At 30.8% G+C, this 22,975-nt stretch overlaps 1 protein-coding gene across 5 annotated transcripts in view; it reads left to right on the forward strand.

Annotated features, from left to right (window-relative positions):
- Nucleotides 1–22,975, forward strand: part of LOC136989476 (YTH domain-containing protein 1-like) — a 101,550-nt gene that overhangs the window by 21,304 nt on the left and 57,271 nt on the right. For 3 of the 5 annotated variants that reach the window (XR_010882920.1, XM_067287633.1, XM_067287634.1), the window contains exons 3-8: nt 6,125–6,378; nt 13,156–13,333; nt 15,190–15,411; nt 15,480–15,812; nt 15,892–15,981; nt 18,478–18,522. Coding sequence is in view for 4 of the 5 variants with exons in the window: in XM_067287633.1 (XP_067143734.1) it covers nt 6,125–6,378; nt 13,156–13,333; nt 15,190–15,411; nt 15,480–15,812; nt 15,892–15,981; nt 18,478–18,522 (1,122 nt within the window). In the remaining variant the exon portion in view is untranslated. The remainder of the gene's footprint in view (nt 1–6,124; nt 6,379–13,155; nt 13,334–15,189; nt 15,412–15,479; nt 15,813–15,891; nt 15,982–18,477; nt 18,523–22,975) is intronic. The other 2 variants (XM_067287635.1, XM_067287636.1) reach the window with 2 other exon arrangements.

Below are 22,975 nucleotides of genomic sequence, written 5' to 3' on the forward strand. Positions count from 1 at the left end.
CTGATTTAATTTTAAAATAGTGACACAAGCAGTATAAAACTACCATATGTCAAGACATGTCATCTTGATGTATGGTAGTTTTATACTGTTCTTATTTACTTGTGTTTTGCACACTATGATATTTAATAAACTAAAGAAAAATGTTGAATAAAAGCTGCTGTTAGTATTGAGATATTTAATATGGTTGGAAAAAAAAGAGAAAAGGAGAAGAAAATAGAGAATTTAGAAGTGAATGAACTGAATCCCATGCAGTTGTTGCAAATTTAACAGGATTCCCAGTGTGTTTAATATGTCAAGAAAAGTTTTTTAATAACAAAAAATCAAATGTACAAAAGCATTTTTTAAATAAACATAAAGCATTTGCAAACACTTATTGAGAGGGAGAAGAAAGACAGTAGAACAACTTAAATGTAAAATGAACTTGAGTAAAAGTACATTTTCAAATTGGATAAAATCAAGTAGTAATACAACTACTACTAGTTTTGTTGTGCCTCTAGAAATAGTGAAACGGGAAAGCTATTTATGGATGGCCTGTGAAAGATTGTTTCTGAAAAATTGTTTATTAAAATTTCTGAATAACTTTTTTGTGATTTTAAAATTGTCCAATGGTAATGTATGAGATAGATGAAAGATTGTTTTATTAAAATTCCTATGTGAAAGATTGTTTTATTAAATTCAACCTATAACCTATTAAAGGGGACCTGAATAAAAATTCTATGTGAAAGATTGTTTTATTAAAATTTCTGAATAACTTTTTTTGTGATTTTAAAATTGTCCAATTATGAAATGGACCAATGGTAAAAAACAGAAATAATTGCTAAAATAAAAGACATGCCATTGTCTTCTAAGACTGTAACTGTTCATATGGGCAGATGTAACTAGTAGGCAAGTTACGGATTTAAATTCAACACCAGGATTTTCTATTGTCTGTGATGTATCTTGCGATGTGAATGATGTTGCACAGGTTGTACTTACTTGTAGATATGTTAACTCTGACGGACTTCAGGAAGAGTTACTTGATATACTGCCACTTTCAGGACAAACTTGAAGTGAGGATATAGAATCTGCTGTTACCAATTGTTTGAAAAGTAAAAATATTGATATTAATAAAATAGTATTAATTGCAATCGATGGAGCATTAAATATGAAAGGTGAAAAGAAAGGTTTTGTTTCTATGTTAAAAAGTTATGCAAAATTTGTTTTTTTATTCTTTTCAGCACATAATCCATCAGGGGGCACTTTGTTCACAAACTTTTCTGAAGGAAATAACATTAGTTATAGACCTGGTTGTACAAATTGTGAACAAAGTAATGCCAAAACCACTATATCATTGGCAGTCAATAACCAATATTCCAATTGTTTTTTACACAATAAAGTAAGGTGGCTTTCCAGAGTAGCAGTGTTAATGTGATTTGCTACTTGTATTGAAGAAATAAAATTATTTTTAAACCAAAAGGATGTTTAATATGTTGAGCTCAATAATCACGATTGGTTACAAAACTTTTATTTTATGGTGGACATGACCTCACATTTGAACACACTAAACAAGAAACTGCGAAAGAAGGGAAATATTTTGCTTTTAGAAGAAGTACTTGCTTTTGAACAATAATTATGTTTGCAACTTTTTCCTGAGTATGGTAAACAATGTGCCTTTCTCTATGTTGAAGAAATATCAACAGGATCATATTTTGCGTATAATAGTGGTAAATATGAAATCGGAATTTGGTGAGAGATTTAGAGTTTAGAAAGGAAAAGACAATGTTATTGTTTTTATTGAGACCACTCTAAATCAATTCTGCTGATTTGAATATTTCACTTTTAGTAATATTGATCAAGCAGTTTTTCAACTAGAACTAGCAGATTTAAAAATCAAGGAAATGTGGAGTTCAAAATTTGTAAATCTTAAAAGTGAATTAGAAAATTTAGAGAGACAGAAATATACTTTTGTTGCACAACATAAATGGTTGAGCTAGAAAATCTTAAAAGGCAAGATCAAGCTGATTTTGATACTTTGAATATAAGTATCAGGCACTGTTCCATTAAAAACTTAGGGTGTGACTATGCAGACGTGAGCGAGCGAGAGTATGTGGTGAGAAGAGGGAGATGCAATAAACATCAAACCCTGTCAGATATGAGCAAGAACCAGAAATTCGCTCACGCCAGCGGGATTTCTCGCTTCTTGCTTGTGCATGTGTTTCTTTGCAAGAACTATATCGTTTGCAACCTCTCACTCGCTACTAAATTTGCATCTACATAGTTGAATCCTTATGCATTTGAATTTCTGTCGATTTTCGGATTGACATTTTTTTGTGAACAGATATTTTTGAATGTGAATTTTATTAAAAATAAACTATGAAATCAGCTAAACAGTGCGAGTCTGCCGTCTTGTTTGAAAATGAAAGTAATGCCATATTTACCGAATTTTGACAAAGTTTCTTGAGAAATTCAGCAACAAAAATATCATTAGAAATCATAAGAAAAAAGATAAAATTAAGAACAATATATGAAGTTTTCTATTTTATTATTCATACAAGTCAAATATATTATAAAATATTTGAAATCCCAGCTTACTGTTTGACCAAAGAAAAATGTTATTTCATTCTTCATATAAATTAACTTATTTTTTACTTTAATAATTATATTTTATAATTGACTATTGTAACATTTATAATAAATAATTGAATTGCAGTGTATTTTATTACAGTACCTTTAAGCAAAGCACAAATAAACCTATTTTAACAACAAAAAACTTTTTAGGCTCAATTTTCAAAAATGTATATTTTATAATTTAAGTTGCTGACTTGTGGCTCCATAAGTATTATTTTGGTAAATATAAATCTAAGAATGGCTCTTTATGGAAAAAAGGTTGCCGACCCCTGACCTAGTCAAAACAGGGGCTCTAGTCTGCTATGTGAGATCTACTTGAGAGATACGACTTGTGATGCCTGATGGGATAGGTATGTTATCTCACCAGAACTTCTCACTGTGTGAGAAATGACTTTCTGGGTGTCACATGATTATTCGTTACATTCAACTTTTCTCACCTTCTCACTGCATAGTGAGAACAATTCGCATGGCCACTTGCTGACCAGTCTTTCCTCATGTACAAATGTTAGAGATTCATTAGTTTAATTTTAACTAGCAATATAATGTTCCAATGAGCTATATTTTTATTGATCTACAACACAAGTATACAAGTATATACTGTCACTAAATTTAATAGACTGTAGGCCTAATATAAAAAATCATACTAATTTTTTTATAATAATCTAATCTGTTATTAAAACTACCGATTAAATTATTTAGTTATTATTTAAAACAAACAAATGTAGTCTGTCTTTACTTTTCTCTATTAATCTGAGGTTTTAGAGGATCAGTGCCATTTGCATTTGGTAAAATATTGAAATCCTTCCATAATTTTACCTCTTTTCCTGTAAATGAGATATAAAATTTTCCAGATACCATATTTTTATGTTCGTCCAACAAATTAATCATTAGTTCAAGCTGCCTCACCGTTACTAGCTTCTCAGCCATATTACTAAACAACACCACTTGCAACTTCTTTGGTTTATATCTTGCTTTCCTGTTGGCTAAATAAATGTGGAAGTTGTTTAGCCTGGAACCAGCAACTTTATAAAGTTGTAACAATCCCTGTCACCAAGCAGACTTGCAAACTAGTTGTGGTTTGACTTCAACTTAAAATAGTGAGTTGAGTCGACCATGACGTCACCAAATGTTGTTCAACAACTTCTTACATAGCAGATTAAAACTCCAGAATCACCATGATTGATAACTAAATTCATTTTCAAAACTAATAAAACTCGAGCAATGTCAAATAAATTCTAATTTTGTTCAAGCTAGCATATGGAATCTCCCCACTGAAGCACGAAGACAACGAGTAAAGTATTTTGAGCAATAAAAGTGGCTTTGAAGTCTTTTGTAAACAAATGCATTTATTGTCAGAAAATGATAGCAAATAAAATATAGTCATCAGGCATGTGAACTAACTCTAATTTACTTTATATTGAAACTGTATTTGAAAAATCATAGAAATTAATCAGCTGATTTACATAGTAGATTGGTTCTTTGCAAACTTGAAATTGTGTAAATCAAGACTAACATTTTGATGGAAAATGCAAGGGTTGGTTTCAAGGTTTCATTTCTTATTGACCATTATAAAATGAGTGAAAATGAAATTTTATTCTGTATCTTCTTGTTGGTTGATAAACAGTTTTTCTATCCTATTTGTTTGGTTATTTTGTCTCTGCTGAGGCACATGTTGAAGAAAGATATCTCTTCTATGAACTCTGACAGAATGTTACCTGAGTTTGTTTGATAGACACCCTGATTTGTCATATGGGTAGGGTGACTTTTCATCCATAGGATTTAGACTGGTTTACAAGTGGAGCCAAAACCAATAGTAGCATTTGGAGGGGACATTCAGGTTAAAGTCTTCTTTATCCTTACTATGTTTCTTAACTATTATTTAAGCAAGAAAGGAAGAAATTATCACAAAGACGTTAATTACGTGTAGATTTCACTATTTTTGCAAGCACTTTCGACATTTTATAATTTACTGTCCTCAGGCAGACAAATTTATGTTCTGTCTGATTACGGCAAATTATAAAACGTTGAAAGTGCCTGTGAAATCTACATGTAATTAATGCCTTTGTGATAATTTCTTCCTTTCTTGCTTAAACAAAAGTTTGGCGTGACATCCAACCCTCGAATCTCAATAGCTATTATTTTATTATATAGTGCATTTTGCACTATTTTATGTAGCTTTCCTCTTAATAAGACTATCTGCATCATTTTTGACAGAAAAGCTGTTTGAAATGCCATCAAAAACACTTACGTGTGAAATGCTTTTTGTGTTCCAATGAACAGTGTTTTTCTCTTATGGTTGCCAGGATGTGAGGGAATTTCCTTTGATGTAAATGCTGATTTATTGGCTTGAAAGGAATTTTCATACTCTTTTGTACAGCCTGAACCTACTCTTAATATTTCTTCTTATATATTTTGTGGAACTGTCAAATACAGGACTATTTCCAGTCATTCAAGCAGTGGAGGTTAACTTAGGCCATTTCATACTTTATGAGAATGGAAAAGAAGAGAACATGTGCTCAGTTTTCTATTATCTTCTTCTCATATTACTCTCTTCAAAAGAACAAAATAATTGCACATGCACTTTTGGTACTTGCAATTTAAAATAAAGCTTTGAAAGCATGGAAGTGAAACCCAAGTCATAAAATTGTTAAAAAATTAGAGTATATGTGGTTATTTAATTTGAGAAACAGAATGGAAACTACTAAAACCTTATAAGAGAAATTGTGGTCTCACTCATTGACAGACCAGAAAATGTTAAAATGTGATTTTATTGGGCTATCTTTTAGATAGATATTAACTTAAAAAATTAAATAATTTGTATTAAAGGCTGACAGTTATGCATCATCTCGTGCTAACTTTAACTGATAACATATCTCTACAGTATATGAAAGATGCAGGTTCAAGCCTTGCTTCGGATCACTCTTTTCTTGCAAATAAGCTTGAATTATTAAATTTATTTTTTAAATTAATGCAATTGTTGTGTGCTTGCTTGAGTAATGGGCTGTAAATTAGCACAACAAACATCTTCAGCAAATATCTGGTGAATTTGTTTAATAATTTACAAAAAGTATATAATAAAATAACACATACATTCAAGGTTTGGCCTTGAATTAGGGCGTGGAACAAAATCACCATGTCAGGCACAAAGACAAAGAAAAAGATTTCATGACAAATGCTACAGCCCTTTGTAAAGTTTGCAAAGAGAGAGCGTGCCACCTCTCGGCAGTTTTAAGTTGAAGAAAAAATTTTAAAAAGAATATTTTACTGGTCTAAACAGCAATTATTATTGTTAATGTTAAAGCAGTCTAATTGCCTACCATTCATCCATATTATTTATTATCTAAGTAAATATGTAGAAAAAAGATAATCCAATAAAATCTGCTTTTAGATATTTGCATAAATAAGCATTTGAATTGATAATTGATAATCCTGAAACATTGCATATTTCATATTCTAATATATTGCTTAAAATTATTTAATATTTATTTTAATGTTTACAATTTTGGCATCCATTTAGCAATCACTGTTAAGCCTTCAGTGAAATCCAAAGTTAAAACAAAAATCACTAAACCTTCAGCTAAAACACCATCCAAATTAATTAACAGCAAAATAACAAAATCGAGTTCTCAATCTTTTACAACAAAGAAAAGTAGCACAAGTAGCAAAATGTCGACAAAACCGAGTGTTCAGAGAGTTAATCAGTCAAAAGCAGAAAGTGCTGTAAAATCTTCGTCAAAAGAAATGAAGGTTCTTCAGAAATCTCCAGTAAAGGTATGTTGTTTATTATTTTAAAATTACTTTTGTATATAATTTAATGAGTCCTTAATTTAAGTGGTTCTAGCTTACACAAATATAAGAATATGACATGTAATAATGACTTGAAGAATATATATACAAGATGTGACAATTTAATTCCCAGAATGGCCACTTAGTGTCATCCATGACATAATTATATTGGAATGACACTTGCATTCATGTTTGAACTAATATGTGTGTAAATTTCAAGCTGATAGAGATAGTTACTAATTAGATATTGGGAAGGTAATAGTTATTTGTGTGTACTCTTAGCAACATATTAATATTAAATTTTGTGCAAAAATCAGCAAATGGACTTCTGAAACGTTACAGTACAACCCAGAAACTAAAAATCAGAGCATGCAATGGAAATCCTCAAGTTCACTGTGCCCTAAAAAGTCACACATGTCATGCTCACAGTTTAAGACCATGCTGACGTTTCTTCAATTACAAGGGAATAGTCCACCAAGAATTTATTTAACAGGGACAGTCAATCAACAACACTATTTAGAAGTACTACAAAGATTCTGTTTGAAGAAAGACTCGAACTATGGTTTGACAAGTGGATCATTCATCATGCCAAGTCACAGTGCACTCACTGTGAGACATTTTCTGGACAAGAAAGCAATTACCCAATTAGATCATCCTGCCTATTCACCTGACTTAGCTCCCTGTGATTTCTGGCTATTTCCAAAATTAAAAGCTGTGCTGAAAGGTTGAAGGTTTTCTAATATAACTGATATCCAACTGTTGAGGTAGCTGTCTCACATTCATACATGTGAAACAGCTACTCAACAGTATTCTGAAAAATGAGTTTTAAGCCTGCTTCTAGAAATGGGAATGATGTTTAAGTCAGTGTATAGATGCACAAGAAGAGTACTTTGAAGGCAACAGTAGCCACTAGTATACAGTTCCATATATATCAGGAAATTTTCATCCGATGGAGAATTATTTTTTAATAGAAATAAAGACAAATCTGCCCAAAAGGGATCACCATTTATTTTCTGTGTTCCGAGACAATACACTTTTCGGCAGCCGACCTTTCTTTCTAGGCTACTTGTCGCCGAAAGTTACTAAAAAGTCCTTGTAAAAACACAAAACACTTCCAATTAAAATTACGAATAATTTGTAAAAAGGAACTGGTGACATTCAGATGTCTTGCCTGCATCCATCCATACCTTTGGGGGTTGTTGACTGCTTTTATCCACTTAAAACAAGTGCTGGGAAATGTAGATTTTAAAGACAGCTGTCCCCTGGTGACGACATTTGTACGATTTTCATCAGGAAATTTTCCATATATATATTTTTTTAAAGGTGCATTCCAGGAATTAAGTTATCACACCTTGTATTTGATACAGTAGAGACAGTAGAGGTATTCACAATGAGAAACTTTTCTTGCTTTAAGAGAGCCACGTTTTACAAAAGCTCCAAACTTTGAACCTGCATTTCAACAGAATGATTTGCAGTCCTTATTTCATCTTTGTTCCACTTTTTTAGTCAGCATTGTCTTTTGTGAAATTCTTTTAGCCATTTTTAAAATCACAAAATGACTGATTCCTCTGTTGGCAAATTTTGATAATTTGTAAATGTTGCTCGGAGGAAAATTTTTGTTAAGCCATTGACATGTTTTACAAAAGCTCCAAACTTTGAACCTGCATTTCAACAGAATGATTTGCAGTCCTTATTTCATCTTTGTTCCACTTTTTTAGTCAGCATTGTCTTTTGTGAAATTCTTTTAGCCATTTTTAAAATCACAAAATGACTGATTCCTCTGTTGGCAAATTTTGATAATTTGTAAATGTTGCTCGGAGGAAAATTTTTGTTAAGCCATTGACTTTTGCCATAGAACCTGTACTAATGAAAACAAAATTAAGAAAATGATGCTTTTGTGGCTTTTAAGAAAACCATGAAAACTAGTATAGTAAGAAAGTTTATGGATTGTGAATACTCCTAGTGACATTAGCTTTGGTCACTTTTACAAATTATCTTGTGATGTTTCTTATTCTACTTTGTAAACACGAATATCTATAGATCTGCAGAGCTATGAAACAGAAGTGACAAATTTATTGATTGCCAATTCTTTAGGATTTTGCTTTAATAAACTTTTTTAAGCTTTAGGCACTGTATTCCAAACTTAATGAATCATTTTAGATTTGCATTCCACACCATTTATTTGTGTTCTTTGCAAAACTGAGGATGACCACAGAGAGGACAAAAATGTTATTAAATAAAGAATATTTATGGCTTCTTAAAACTAGTTGCTTGATCTTTTAAATTTTTAATTAAGTTTTAAGACTATTGAAATAAATCTATGTTTCTATTTAGTTTTTAATAGAGTTTATTTATTTATGTTGTGTGTAAGAATGGTTTTAAACTTGTAGAATGATTGAGTGGAGGACTTTGTGCACTTTTTTTTACATATAATAATTTAATAAAATTATAAATGAATTTAAGATAATTAGACTGTTGCTCAGTATTGAATGTTAATTTTTATTTACCTTTATAATTAAAATATCTTTTTATATACAATTACATCAATACAAGTGGAACATGTTTTTATAGAATAGATCCTTGCTTTATACACAGATTGGTTTCTGGGAAACTATTACTAAATGAACCATCATAAGTTGAGAATCTATTCCTAGAAATACAGTTTGAATTACATAATATTAAACCAGGATAGTCAATGAAAAATGTAGCCATTCATAATTTATACAGTCATTTTAAAGTGAGGTGTTGTAAAACAAGTGATTAGAGCATGAGTCTACTATATTTTATATACAATTTTAATCATTATATATTTTTAGCATAAGGACTAATTTATGTTATATTATATTTTAAAGCAGAATGATTTTATAGAGTTCAGATAAATTTTTCTCCTTGTCTTTGATTCAAAGAAAATTAAATCTAAGTCATTTTCCATTACTTTCAGAAAATATAATTGATAAATAGCAGTCGTTAACAGAAACCAGTTTGGTTAATTTGGGTTATCGAAGAATAACAATTGGGTTGCGTATAGATATAAAAAAGATATGAAAATGGATTCAAGGCAAAATTGTTTTAATAAAAAAATAAATAATGAATAGCATAACATAATTTATTATTGTAGGAAAGATACCTAAAATATTAGGAATTTAATGTTTAAATAATGTATACTATTTGCTATCATTTAATACTTGAAAACAGTTATATCTCTTCATTCTCTGTTCTTAGCTTTTTGATCAATCTGTTTCAAATTATTCTTGCTTAACTCAGACTCTAAGGAAAATATAGACTGTCATGAAACCTGAATACCTTACCCCTCCCGATTTCCTCTCCCTTATTCACTCTTAAACCTTTTATCCAATCTGCACCAAGTTTTTCTTACTTATTCTCTGGGACTCTGAGGAAAATATAGACTTCCACGAAATCTAGACATCCCACTCTTTCCCAGAATTGTTCTCTTCAACAATTTGTGATAAACATAACAGTAGACTAAAATAACCAAATTTGTAATATGGTTTTCATTTTAACCTTTAGCCTCCTTACTTTTTGGCTTGGCAATGCTGCACATATCTGCTAGTTACTAATAAAACAAATAATTATGAACTGTAATAAAAAATAGAAATTTTTAAAATATCTTTATAAAATACCCAAAACTAATTTGATCATTCCTAAAAACTCATGGAATATTTTCATTTAGTTAAAGTTCAAATCCAGATAAAGAGTTCACTGTTCTGTGAATATCTATGTTCGTAAAAGTACAAGACAAAGAACGTATTAATAGTACCAAGTCCCAAACAGTTCATTTGGAATGGTTCTGACTATGAACTACCCATCTCTATTGGTGAGCATTTTAATCTCATTTTTCTATAGAATGGCACATTATCCCGCTACTGACATGCTGATGTGGGAAGCCATCTTGTATGACAGTCATTTACTTCTAGTAGTGATTGATAGCACAGCAATACATTGAAGAAATCCTGAATCTTGTGTTGCCTTTAATGGCAGGGCTGCAAACAGCCATTTTCTAGCAAGGTAATGTTTGGCTAAACACAGCTAGGGTTTCTCAGGAAGGTTTCCATCACATTGCCACACTTCCTTGGCTCACGTTTTCCAGATTTATTGCCCATCAAACGTCTATGCATTTGTGGGACCAGACGGGGCACTGACTTTGGCCATCTACACATATGAGGAATTTGGAGCAGCAGTTTCAACATCTGTGGGCAAATCTGTCACAGGATAGTATACAATACCTGTGTGTTTCCATGTCTGACCATATTGGTTCATGTATCAAGGCAGGATGCAGTCATACATGATACTAAAGGTTTCTTTAAATTATAGCATTGTTGTGCAGGATGTTCCTTCACTATATTCTAATCACTTACTACCATTCTCATTATATTTGCACTAATAAAGTTTCATTCAGTTCCAAAGCCACCTTCTTAGTGCATAACTTTATTGTCAATGAGAGTTTATAAAAACATTTAGAATATTTGGAAATATTAATAAATTGAGGCAGTGTTTTCATATTTATAACAAATACTATCATTTTTCTTCATTTTTTACTTAAACTATATTACAGTAAGACCCTACTTAATGCGGGAGATGCGTTCTTAGATGACAAAGCACTAAATGAAATAGCGTTAAATACGGTCATTTTAACATAGAGTAAATAGGGATAAGGGAACACGCGACCAAAAATAGACAAATTTTACTTTAATTTTAAGTTATTTTTATATTAATTTATATAATAATATATGTTAAATAACACATAAACATATGCACACAGAAATGTAAAGTTCATTTTTTGTGATGAAGGTCCTGACTTTTCTGAAATTCTTGTTTTTTTGCAATAAAGTCATGAAGTTTCATTTGTCGCTTTTTTCTTTCCTTAAGCAAATGTCATTAGCAAAAGATCGCATCCAAAATGCCTTGTTTTGCTTTTGCACTCCTTTCAAAATCTGGATCATTCACTACAGTTTGATCAATGATTTCAGTTATTGTTACCAAACTTTCACTAAGGAAATCTGTAGAGAAATTTTTTAAGTTCTTCATTTTCAGAATCTCTATTCTTCAGTTCGACATGAATTCCTTGTTCTGCCAGTTTTTGAAAGTCGTTGTTGGTAAGGCTCTCACCAGAAACCTGCTGTAACTCCTCAATATCCTGCTCATCTACATCTTCTAGTCCTGCTGTATCGATTAGGTTGAGTTTGGTTAACCTAACAATACAGTGATAGGCTCTTCTAGTTGAGAATTCTTGGATACCTTCAGCCATAACTTCTTCCACACTTCATTCATGCATTTATCAGTTAATTCTTGCCAAGTGAAGTTGATATTTCCTATTGCATCCATGATGTTATATTTTTTCCAAAATTTCACCCAAACAAACATAGATTTAAAGAAAGTACATCTTTTTGCCGCTCCGAGCAGACCGTGTTATATTGAATCAGTGTTAAGTGGGGTCTTACTGTATTTATACTATTGGGTTGTTTGGAAAGTAATTTCGTTGTTTTATTACTAGAGGAATTAGTTGTATTTTTACCAGCCAGTTTCATTTTAAACCATATTTTCAGTATATATTTTGACAGCTGACATTTTAAGACATATTTGTAAAAAATTTTGTTTGATTCAGTACAATTGTTTTTTTTTTCTTTGGTGTCCCATCAAATATGGAAAATCAAAAGCATCATTTTCGGCATACTTTGCATTTTTATTGCCAAAAAATCAAAATGCTGTTCAAGCAAGAAAAAAATTGTGATGCATGTATAGAGATGTGTTGAGAGAAAGACAGTGCCAAAAGTGGTTCACAAAATTTTTTTCTGGCAATTTCAATGTTGAAGATCCATCACGTTCTGGATGCCAGTTGAAGCCAATGAAAACAAAATAAATGTACTGATTGGAGCAAACTGCCAAATAACAACACAAGAAATCACTAAGAGATTAAATTTGTTGAATTGAACTGTTTATGATTACTTGAAATGAATTGGTTTTTGTTTCAAAGCTTGATACACAGGTTCCATATATTCTTAAAGAGAGATGCTCTCTTTGGTGGGATTTTAAGGAAATTGTTTTTTGAGCTTTACCAGACAATTTAACAATTGATTCGAAAGTGTACTGCCATTGAATAAACAAATTGAGTAACATCATCAGACAGAAAAGGTCAGAATTGATCAACAAAAAAGGTGTAGTGTTTTACCATGATAATGCCAAATTTCACACAAGTTTTAGTAACTCATCAAAAACTGTTACAGCTTGAATGATGTGCTAATCTGGCAAATATGGTTGATCCACACCCACCATATTTGCCAGATCTGAAATCCTTGGATTATTACTTGTTCTGGTCTTTACAAAATTTTTAAACAGTAAAACATTTACTTCAAATGAGGATGTGAAAAATCACTTGGATCAGTTTTTTTGTAAGCAAATATCAAAACTTTCATGAATGTGGAATCATTCTACTACCAGAAATATGGCAACAGGTATTTGATCAAAATGGTCAATATATAATTCAATAAAATATTTATATATTGTAAGAAAATTGTTTTTTTCCCATGAAAAAAAACGAAATTACTTTCCGAATAACCCAATATTTAAAATTATTATATGTGATGGAGTAATTTCTGTTTACTTTTTATGAAAAATATCAAATATGATGATTCTGAAATGTATATTTTATGTTTAATTTTATAAGCTTATAAAATAGAATAAGTAACAGAAATGATTTACTTTTTTTTATGACATATTTAATTTTTAAATAATTTTTATTTTTAGGTTAAAAGCACAAAATCATCCACGACAAGCACAAAGGCAGTCGAAAGTAAAGCAAGCGTGAAATCAGAAAGTACAAAAGCGAGCATAAAAAGTAGTAATAGTGCCAAATCAATTAGTAGCTTATCAAATACTAAAGAAAAGATTTCTCATAGACTGAAGTCCGAATTGACGAAAACTGGTAACTTTTATATTTCATTTTATTTACTTAAAATATGCTGGATTTTTGAATTCCAAAGAGACATTTCTTTCTATCTTTGTTTTTACAATGCCATTATATAACATTTTAAAACTACAATCTACTTAAATTATAGTTGCAGTGACAGCACAAAATTTTCATCTTGTAATGTTTATTTTATATTTATTCCAAATTTGACATGTTAGCACAAATTTATAAGATTTGTGACCATTCTGGTACTGTACCAGTAAAATCATTTACTATTTCATAAGAACAATTTACATCAACGAAATTGGTGAGAATATCATTATATTGAAGTACAATGAACAAACTTATGTGAAGAATCCCATCATATTGATGATGTTTCTTATTTAAATTTTCAAATAAAAATAATTTGGATGAAACATTTAACTTCAGGAATTCTGAATCAGACACAAAGATTGCCAACGAAAAATACTTTTAGAATAAAATAAAAATTGGAGTTACAGTGAAGATTCTTCCTCAAACTCTAAAGTTTAAACTATTTTATTCTTTTTATTTTATTTATTTTAATTTGAAGGTAAAATCATGTAGTGTCCAGCTAGTACCTCTCCAAATAACAATTTTTTTCATAAAAAATGAATATGAAATTAATTTGGAAGTACAATACGTTTTCTTCTTAATGTAATCCTTGCTTCTCAACTAGTTATGAATTATTTACAAACAAATTAAGGTTTGATTATTAAAAATAATAGACTGACATTTCTCTACAGATGTTTATTTTATATTAAATACATTTTCAATTCACAAACACACAATTTTGTCAGAGAATTTAAAGTATTATATATGAGATAATAATCAATGAGAAAGATTAACAAAAAAAAAAAAGCATTTATGAGAGATTAAATAATGTAGATTAATAATTTCTACAATAAAATAATGATATGATTCATTGGAGTAATTTTTATGATTTAATCAGAATTACGCATTACCAAATTTCAATTTTTGCTATTTTTACAATTCTGATAACTAACATCTAATTTTCTAATTACTTTCATTCATTGTTTAGTTGTTTTATTAACATTTTAAGTGCATCATTTGAAATTTATTAACTTTCTGTTTTATGTATTTAGTAGATATAATAATTAAAAATGATTGTATTATTGTTTTAAAATCATTCTTGTGATTTTAACATTTCATTTTATTGAATAAAGATTATTTTATCCACATTTTTTATCAGTTTATTGTTTCTATTACTTTCATTTTTTTTTCACTAGTTATTTAGGAAAATGAATAATATGAATTAGCAAGGAATTGATTTTTATACACATACATTCAGTTAAATTTATCTTACACATTCTATTCTTTGCTTGTATTGTTTTATAATATCTAAACTTTATACATCCGAGAAGTACAAACCTTTATGCATAATTATAGCTTTTCCATATATATATATATATATATCTTTTTATCTATGCATAATTTAATATTCAAAAAATATATTCTCCATTATTTTTAAAGAAAGAAATTGAAGCAATTTTCAGTATTTAAACAATGATTGTATACAGTGTATGTTCAGTTACCTGTTTTCAAGAATTAAAAATATGAAAAGAATGTTTGTATAATGCTAACAGAATAATCTTTAATAAAGAAAAAAACATATTTTGTTTGGGTGTAGATACTAATGAATGACCAGAACTACTAAAATTTAATTTAAATAACATTTTCCAAAAATTAGAATTTTTATTAAAGTAGTTGATTGATGAAATTACTTAAATTTGCAAGCATTTAAAACACATTTGAATATCAGATAACTGAGCATTAACTATATATATATATCAAATAAATACTCTTTACAGAACATCTTATTTTCTTAACAGTGAAAAAAGTAAACACTAAAACAACATCCACAACCACAACAACACCTTCTACCACTACTACTGTTACTACTAAGAAGACAGTTCCAAAAGTTGTGAAAAAGGTATCTGAAAAGAAACCAACCCCTAAGCTATCTTCACAAGTTAGCAAGACATCTAGCAAAATAGAAAAAGAAACAACTAAAACTGCTGCCACAAGCAAAACAGCTACCACATCAAAAGATGGTAGATAACTTAAAATATAATATTAAATATATACATTTTATTTTAATAAATCATTTCATTTGTTCCAGTTGCTAAAGATAAATCTCCCACAAATAAAGAACAGGAGCAAGAAGAATCAGATGTTGACAAATTACATGTTATGGTTGCAGCTGATGAATTAACTGATGAAATTCAGAATGCAGCTCAAGACGATGTCGGAACTGGTAATAGGGAACCAGAAGCTGGAGGTGGAAGTGAAGATCAGGATTTTGATACCCGCAGTGAAGCTTCTAGTTCTGCTCCTGCTGAATGTAGTTGCTCGTGTGAAGAAGATAGAAATAGTAGCGTGATGTCGTCGAGTGACTCGGCATCACGATCACCTTCTCACTCCTTAACAGCATCAAGATCTGGTTCAGAGACTGGTAAAAAAATTTGAATTAAATTGAGTAAATGCACAATTTTGTTTAAAATAAATAAATAAATACATTTTTTATTTAAAAGCGGGACATAAGAGAGAGAAGAAAGAACCTCGATCTCGAAAACGTACCCACTCTCCAATTGTTTATGATCGTAAAGGTGGAAGTGCAGAAAGTAAATATTTTTTATTAATTATTTTTACATTTCTTAGTTGTGAAACATTTCCTTTGATTTCTTTAAAATATGACATTTATAAAAGACTAGTACCCAGGACATCTCCTAGTAGGCGTTCTTTACAAATTCCCACTTAATGCGCTTAATTTTTAAAAGTTGGATACATATTATTTTATGGTTTAAAGCATGTAATATTTAAAAGTTTGATGCACTTAATATATATAAATATATACAATTCTTTATCTTAAAAACTAATCTTAATAAATAAGATTTATATATATATATATATATACGATATTGATAATATATGTACGTGATAATATTACAACATATATATACAGATAACTGTAACGGGTGGTGTATTGTGCCTTATGTCTTTTTCTGCCACTTCATTTTGCCACATGGTGGGTCCAACTCGGTGGAGAGGAGGTGTGTAAATTAGGGTGTGTATCTGGGGTTAAGTGGATACCATTACAGACGCTACAGACATGACGTGACAATGGCTTATATATATAGATGAATTAAATACAATGTATTGCTTTGAATTTTTGATGCATCTTACTTACATAGAAAGAATTTTCAGGACGAGAAATTAGATAATAATTAAAAATAAATATAGTTTATTGATGGTTCTACTCTTTAAATACATTTTTTTTTAAGTATATTTAACAGAAAATATAAAACATACAGGAAATACGGTAAAATTTTTTATTATATAGGATGTTTGTAAATGTTCTTTCCATATGGAAATTTATTACTTAGTGAGTCTACAAGATCCATACATGAAACAAATGCAAGCTGAAAGAGCAACATGAAAAGTTTATTAACCACAGAAATAAACTAGTCAAGTTCAAAATGAGTATCATTAGTAGCTCAAATGACATCACACTGATATTCAACTCCTTGTCACACATTTACAGTGTGTCAGGATAAACTTTCACAAAGAAATCATTTGTCACTTCACTCTTCAATCCTTTGTTAGCAGTGAAGAGCCTCCGTGTCAGATCCAATGTTGGGATGGATGTTGATTGAGGTATGATCTCACATTATTGTGGAAGTGAGATTGAGCACCTTCTTTCTGGAACACCATGTTCCAAATGTCCTCTTCCAATTGAAGCGGCACAATATGTAATGAGAGGTTGAATGTTGGTATCATGTCATGTTGAACTTGACTAGTTTCCTTCTGCGTACAATAAACTTTTTGAGTTACTCTTTCTGCTCATGTTTGTTTAATGTATGTACCTTGCAGACTAAATAAATTTTCAAAATTGGAAAGAACATTTATGGACATACGCTATAAACTTGGAGAATGGCAAAGAATATTCTTAAAGTTAAGATGCAGTCAATTTAAAATCTTGAAAATGAAATACAGTGGTGCCTCGTATAACGTACGCCTCGAATAACGGGCGCTGCGAACAACAGACTTTCTGTTTGGCTGTTATGTGACTCAAGCAATGGACTGGCTGCGAACAATGGACATTCTGGCATAATTGGTGACTCCTCCATGGGTGCGTTCTTTAATAGCGGTCGCTCTGCGTTTCTGCTACGGGAGTGCGCTGCTGTTTGTAGGCATTTAGGAACGACGGTGAAAGAAAGAAAGATGGTAGCGCTCGCACTATCGACAGTATCGTGATGGAGGAATTTATAATTCTAAAATATGAGCTTTAAAAAGCAAAAGAAGGATCCCAATTGTAAAATTTAACCATAAAATGGATTATTTGTTGAAAGAGCATTCAAAATAGCCACGAAAAAAATTAGAATGCCGGCTACCATTCGAAAAAAATTCGTAAAAACACTTACATCACTGCGTGCACTAACTTGCGCTTTCACAATTTCGAAATTCTCATTCATAAAACCGCATAATGGACCCGGAAACGAAACTATCTGAGCCATGGAGGACACCATGTTGCTTTCCACCGTAAACTACTGGTACAAGCGGCCGTTTTTGCCATTCAACGGTGTGCACTCCCACCAAAATTTAGGAACGCGTTTCATAGGAATTTTTAAATGGATGTTGCTTGTGCAGAGTTACGCAGAGGAATAAAAGAATGCACCCCATGTTCATTTTTTTATGATACAGTATGGTTATTTTATGCTGTGGAACGAATTAGATGTTTTAACATGTATTTCTATGGGAAAATGCATTTCGTATAACGGACGTTTCACTTAACAGACGTGCACCTGGAACGGATTAAGTACATTATATGAAGCACCACCTGTCCGCTGTATATGTTTTTATTTCTCTGATGCTTTATTATTATTAAAATTGATGTAGAGAAAATTTATTAATGCTTTGAAAGTTTGTTTGAATTTAATGTTCATTTATAAATAAAAGTTTAAATCAATCATATTTGGAAATATCTGTTAATGGATGATTAGTGCTAAGTTGGATTATTATCATCATCATCAAATATAAATTTATAATTAATTAGTGCATTAATAAATAAGTATTATTTTATTACTCAATTTCTTATGTAAACTTTGTTTTTTTTTAAGGAGTTTCCAAAAAGCCAAAGGTATCTTCTTCTGTTAATAAAAGAGGTAAACTAAGTTAAATATTTATACTGAGAATAGTATTTTTATTTAATGAAATTTTAAATCTAAGAAATAAAAATTTAATGTGTTTATTTCAAATCAGAAACTTATTTCAAAAATTTTCAAATGCCTCTTTAAAGAATTTTAAACAATAATGTGTAAAAACTCTCAATTGGGGTATTCACTTTTAAAGAAAAATTCACTTAAGTCTGACAATTTCTAGCTTTTGTAATATCTTTAATATTTCTTGTTTATTTAGTAAAACTTTTACTGAAAAAATTTTACTATTTAAAATTATAGTCTTTCTCTGAATAAGAATGGTGTTGATGTTTCTTACTCTATGAAGGAAAACTGTTTCACATTCATTACAAATTAGGACATAAAATATATAGAAAATATATTAGAAAATTATGTTTAAACAGTTATAATATATTTGAAATATTTGACATTTTTGCAAGAAATTTGAGATTATAAAAACAAAAGAATAAGTTTGTAAAATCAAAAAAGTTAAACAAGAATGACATCATCATTATTCTTTCGTTTGCTGGACATTGTGACAGATTTGTTTACAACAAAATAGCTATTTCTAAACTCAAAGTTGTAAATGTTGCTAGTGCATTCTTATTCAAAATATTTTTTATACATTGCGTAACATGGGCAGTTATTTGTATCATTTCATACTGTTTAATCTACAAGTTATGCACTCAAAAAAGATTTAGAAACTTATGCTAGATGCCATTTTCTTCAAGATGTAAACTAACTTTTTTTTGTGAATTTTGTTAGAGTTTTATTGAAAACGTCATCGACATTGAGCATATGCACTGAGTGGAATTTAGTACTTTATGACTGACTTGTTAGTAATTTGTTTAGTTTCATTTGACTTTACAAACTACCTGAAATAGTCACGTAATATCATATGTTGCAATGTTTAAATTTTCAAAGTTTTTATTCTGTTCTATCTTATGACTTACTGCTACTGTAACTTTGTTGCTTAACTACAGCAGCCAAGAGATACACATTCAAGATCTAGCACATTCTTATTCTAGGAAATACTATAATTTATTTTTAAACTAATTAAAAGTCATTTTTATTGCAATTTTTATTTTAAAAGCAATTTTATACAAATAAATGAGGCAATTTAATTTTTATTTATAGCACTCAATAATAATCTTTATTTTAGAACACAGTAGAAACAGTTATTTGATTCAATTAATACTTCATTAGTCTTGAGTAAAGATGTTTACGTAGGTTGCTCAGAAAGTTTTATCCCTCAGGTTTACTTTTTAGTCTCAAAATATTCTCCACCACACTCAATGCATCTTGCCATATGTCAAAACCAGTTATCAAACCATGCCCTCCACTTTTCTTCTAGGAGATCAGCACACTCTTGATTATGTACTGACAGAAACTCCTCATTGCTGGAAAATTGTCTTTCTTTGAGACATTTTTTTCACTTCTGAAAATAAGTCAAAGTCACTGGGAGCAAGACCTGGACTGTACAGAGGGTGATCCAAAACAGTTAGTCCAGACTTGATCAAATAGGTGACTATCGTATGACCTATGCACTGGAGTGTTATCATGGTGTAGGAGCCATGTGTTGAGCTGGGATCTTGGTCGGATGTTCCTGTTGTTGAATTACTTTTGGCAAACATGTTTGGGTGTACCAGGAACTAGTGACCGTATGCTGTTTTTCTAGTATGACCCTTTCCACAATACTGCATTTTGCAAAGAATGCAGCAACCATTCATTTCTTCGTTGAACATGATTTTCAGACCTCTACTGGAGTTGCTTCTTCTTCAAAGAGCCAAACTTTTCTCTGAGATTTTGTTGACACATCATAATAATACAGCCAGGTGTCATCCCCATTATACTACTACATTATATTTACAGATTTACTACTTACATTACATTATGTACTTCAGCCAGTACATCAGTCATTATACTACTAATATCCTTGGATGTCTTAGACTCAAATCATTTAATGATTTTTTTTACACCATTTTACCTTGTTATGCTTCTGCTCCTTCATCAGTGAATGGGGCACCCAAAGTGAACAAACCTTTCTTAATTCTAAGTGCTTGTTCAGAATGTCATGAACAGATGATACACTATTCTTCAATAGTTCCTGAATCTGCCAATAGATGATTTGCCTGTCTTCGCTGAGAAGTTTCTCTACAGCAGCTATATTTTTTGATGTCACTGCTTCTGTTGGCCTACCTGAGCATGTGTCATCCTCCACATCAAAATTACCACTTTTACACTGTGTATACCATCGTGTAATGGTCTTCAAGAAAGGACAATGTTCCCAAAACAAGACATTTCTGAAAAACACTCATCTTTACTGAGATTATGGGAAGTTGTAATGGATAATCATCTGATATTTGGTTTTCGTCCACACTGCCATTTTCTGGTATTTTTGCAATGCTTGTTGAGAAAGTGCTGGAAACAGGAACTTGATTTGGACTTTACTCTGTCCTTTTATTGTGCTGTTTTGATTGGTGAAAGAATTGTTTTGCTATGAACAATAGAAGACGTGTAGGACAAAACTTTCCGACAGCAAGGAACAGAACAGTTTAATTTCCTGTTATTGAAAACATGGAGTTTTTCTTAATACAGATATTGAAAAATTTATAAATTGCTTTAATATCAAATTGAACTTCAATTTTTTTTTCTTTTATAGGTAACAACATATTACACAAGTTAAACATATGCAGTATTAAATTTTTTACCATCTCTTTACAAAAGATGTTAGTCTTAATAAACATTTATTACATAGGATTCTGTATTCATTGACTTGGATTTTCGTAATTGCCCTGGAAATGGAAAAACACTTTCCTACAAAAGAATTTCTGTAACTTTAGGCATCAAATAGTATTATGTAACGCTATATAAGGCCCATTAGTGGCAAATCGGTTCAGTTCTTTGAACACTGGGAGTTCGGTCATGGGTTCACACCTTGCCTGGATAGGCTGGCCACATGGAGTTCCATGTCTTTAATGCCTGAATAGGGGCCAGTTACCCTTAAAACACTCCCGGAAAGCATGTGCTGCATTGCTGTAACTCAACAAACAAATGTTGTATAAAGAATACCTCATTCACATAATGCTTTGTAATGTTGGTATAGACATTCCGTTTGGGTTAAGTAATTTATGGAAGCCTCTCTATGGCCAGACGTAACCATTGATTAACCATCAATGATTCCACGAATTCATCAATGATATTGAAGTCATCGCACAGCATACGTAACAGTTGTTATTTTTTCGTTATTTTAAAAACAATACTGTACCTTGTTACTGTAATTTACAAGTAACTACTTTGCTCATCACTACTTCCAAGTCCTTGGTTGTTAATGTGTTTTAGGACAAATTCAACTTTCTTTGAAAATTAGCAGTTGTAAACAACAATTTTCAATGTTCTCTATTCATTGATTCCATTTCAGAAGTACCTAGTCCAACAGATTGTTGTGTTGGTTGAATGGTCCATTCTTATTAATGCAGCTACATTTAAATGTAACTGCATTAATAAGGATTTAACTCTAAAGCTTAGTTAATAAATAATGCTGTAGATTCCAACAAAAACCAAAATTATATGAGGGTGGTTTTTTTCAAGCTCTGATGGTCCATAAAACAAAGACAAGTGTAAATAACAAAATGAATTTATTACCAAAAATTAGGTACAAAACATGGTTACCTTTCGACATAATCATCGTGGAGATTGAGGAATATGTCATATCTGTGGACGAGCTTTTCCATCCCCTTGTCATAGAATGTTGCCACCAGTGAATTGAGATGGCCTTAACAACATTGTTTTGAAAATCATTATTAGTCTCAAACCTCTGCCCTGCTAGCCACGTTTCAGTTCAGGAAAGAGGTGACGTCTTCACACATTAAAAAGTTCCAAGCTGGGTAGAAGTCTTCACCACTTTTAAACACCCAGCATGTAGCGCCAATTTGGCAATGAGTGACTTTCACCTCTTTCCTGAAGAGAAAAAGTGGCTAGGAGGGTAGAAGTTCAAGACTAATGACAATCTTCAAAACAATGTTAGGGCCATCTTGAGTCATTGGCGGCAACGTTTTATGAAGAGAGGATGGAAAAGCTCGTACACAGATGTGACAAATGCCTCGGTCTTCATGGTGATTATGTCAAAAATTAACTATGTTTGTACCTAACTTTTGACTAATAAATTCATTTTGTTATTTACACTTGTCTTTTTTTTTATGGACCATTGGAGGTTGATAAAAAAAAACAGCCTACATTAGACTAACTCTTTTTTTGTAACCTGGTTTTTATTTTCATTTCACAAAATATTCAATTAAACTTTCAAGATCGCTCCCAAAAATTCTCAGGAGTCCTTTGGCCTCCTGAGAATCTGAGAATAGAAGGTAAACAAACAACCAACATTATCTAAAACATGCTTAATTCTCTATTCAATTTACTCTTCCTTTAACATAGGACAAGC

The sequence above is a fragment of the Centruroides vittatus genome, unplaced genomic scaffold, assembly GCF_030686945.1.
Source record: "Centruroides vittatus isolate TY-2023 unplaced genomic scaffold, ASM3068694v2 scaffold_576, whole genome shotgun sequence".
Taxonomy (NCBI): Eukaryota; Metazoa; Arthropoda; class Arachnida; order Scorpiones; family Buthidae; genus Centruroides; species Centruroides vittatus.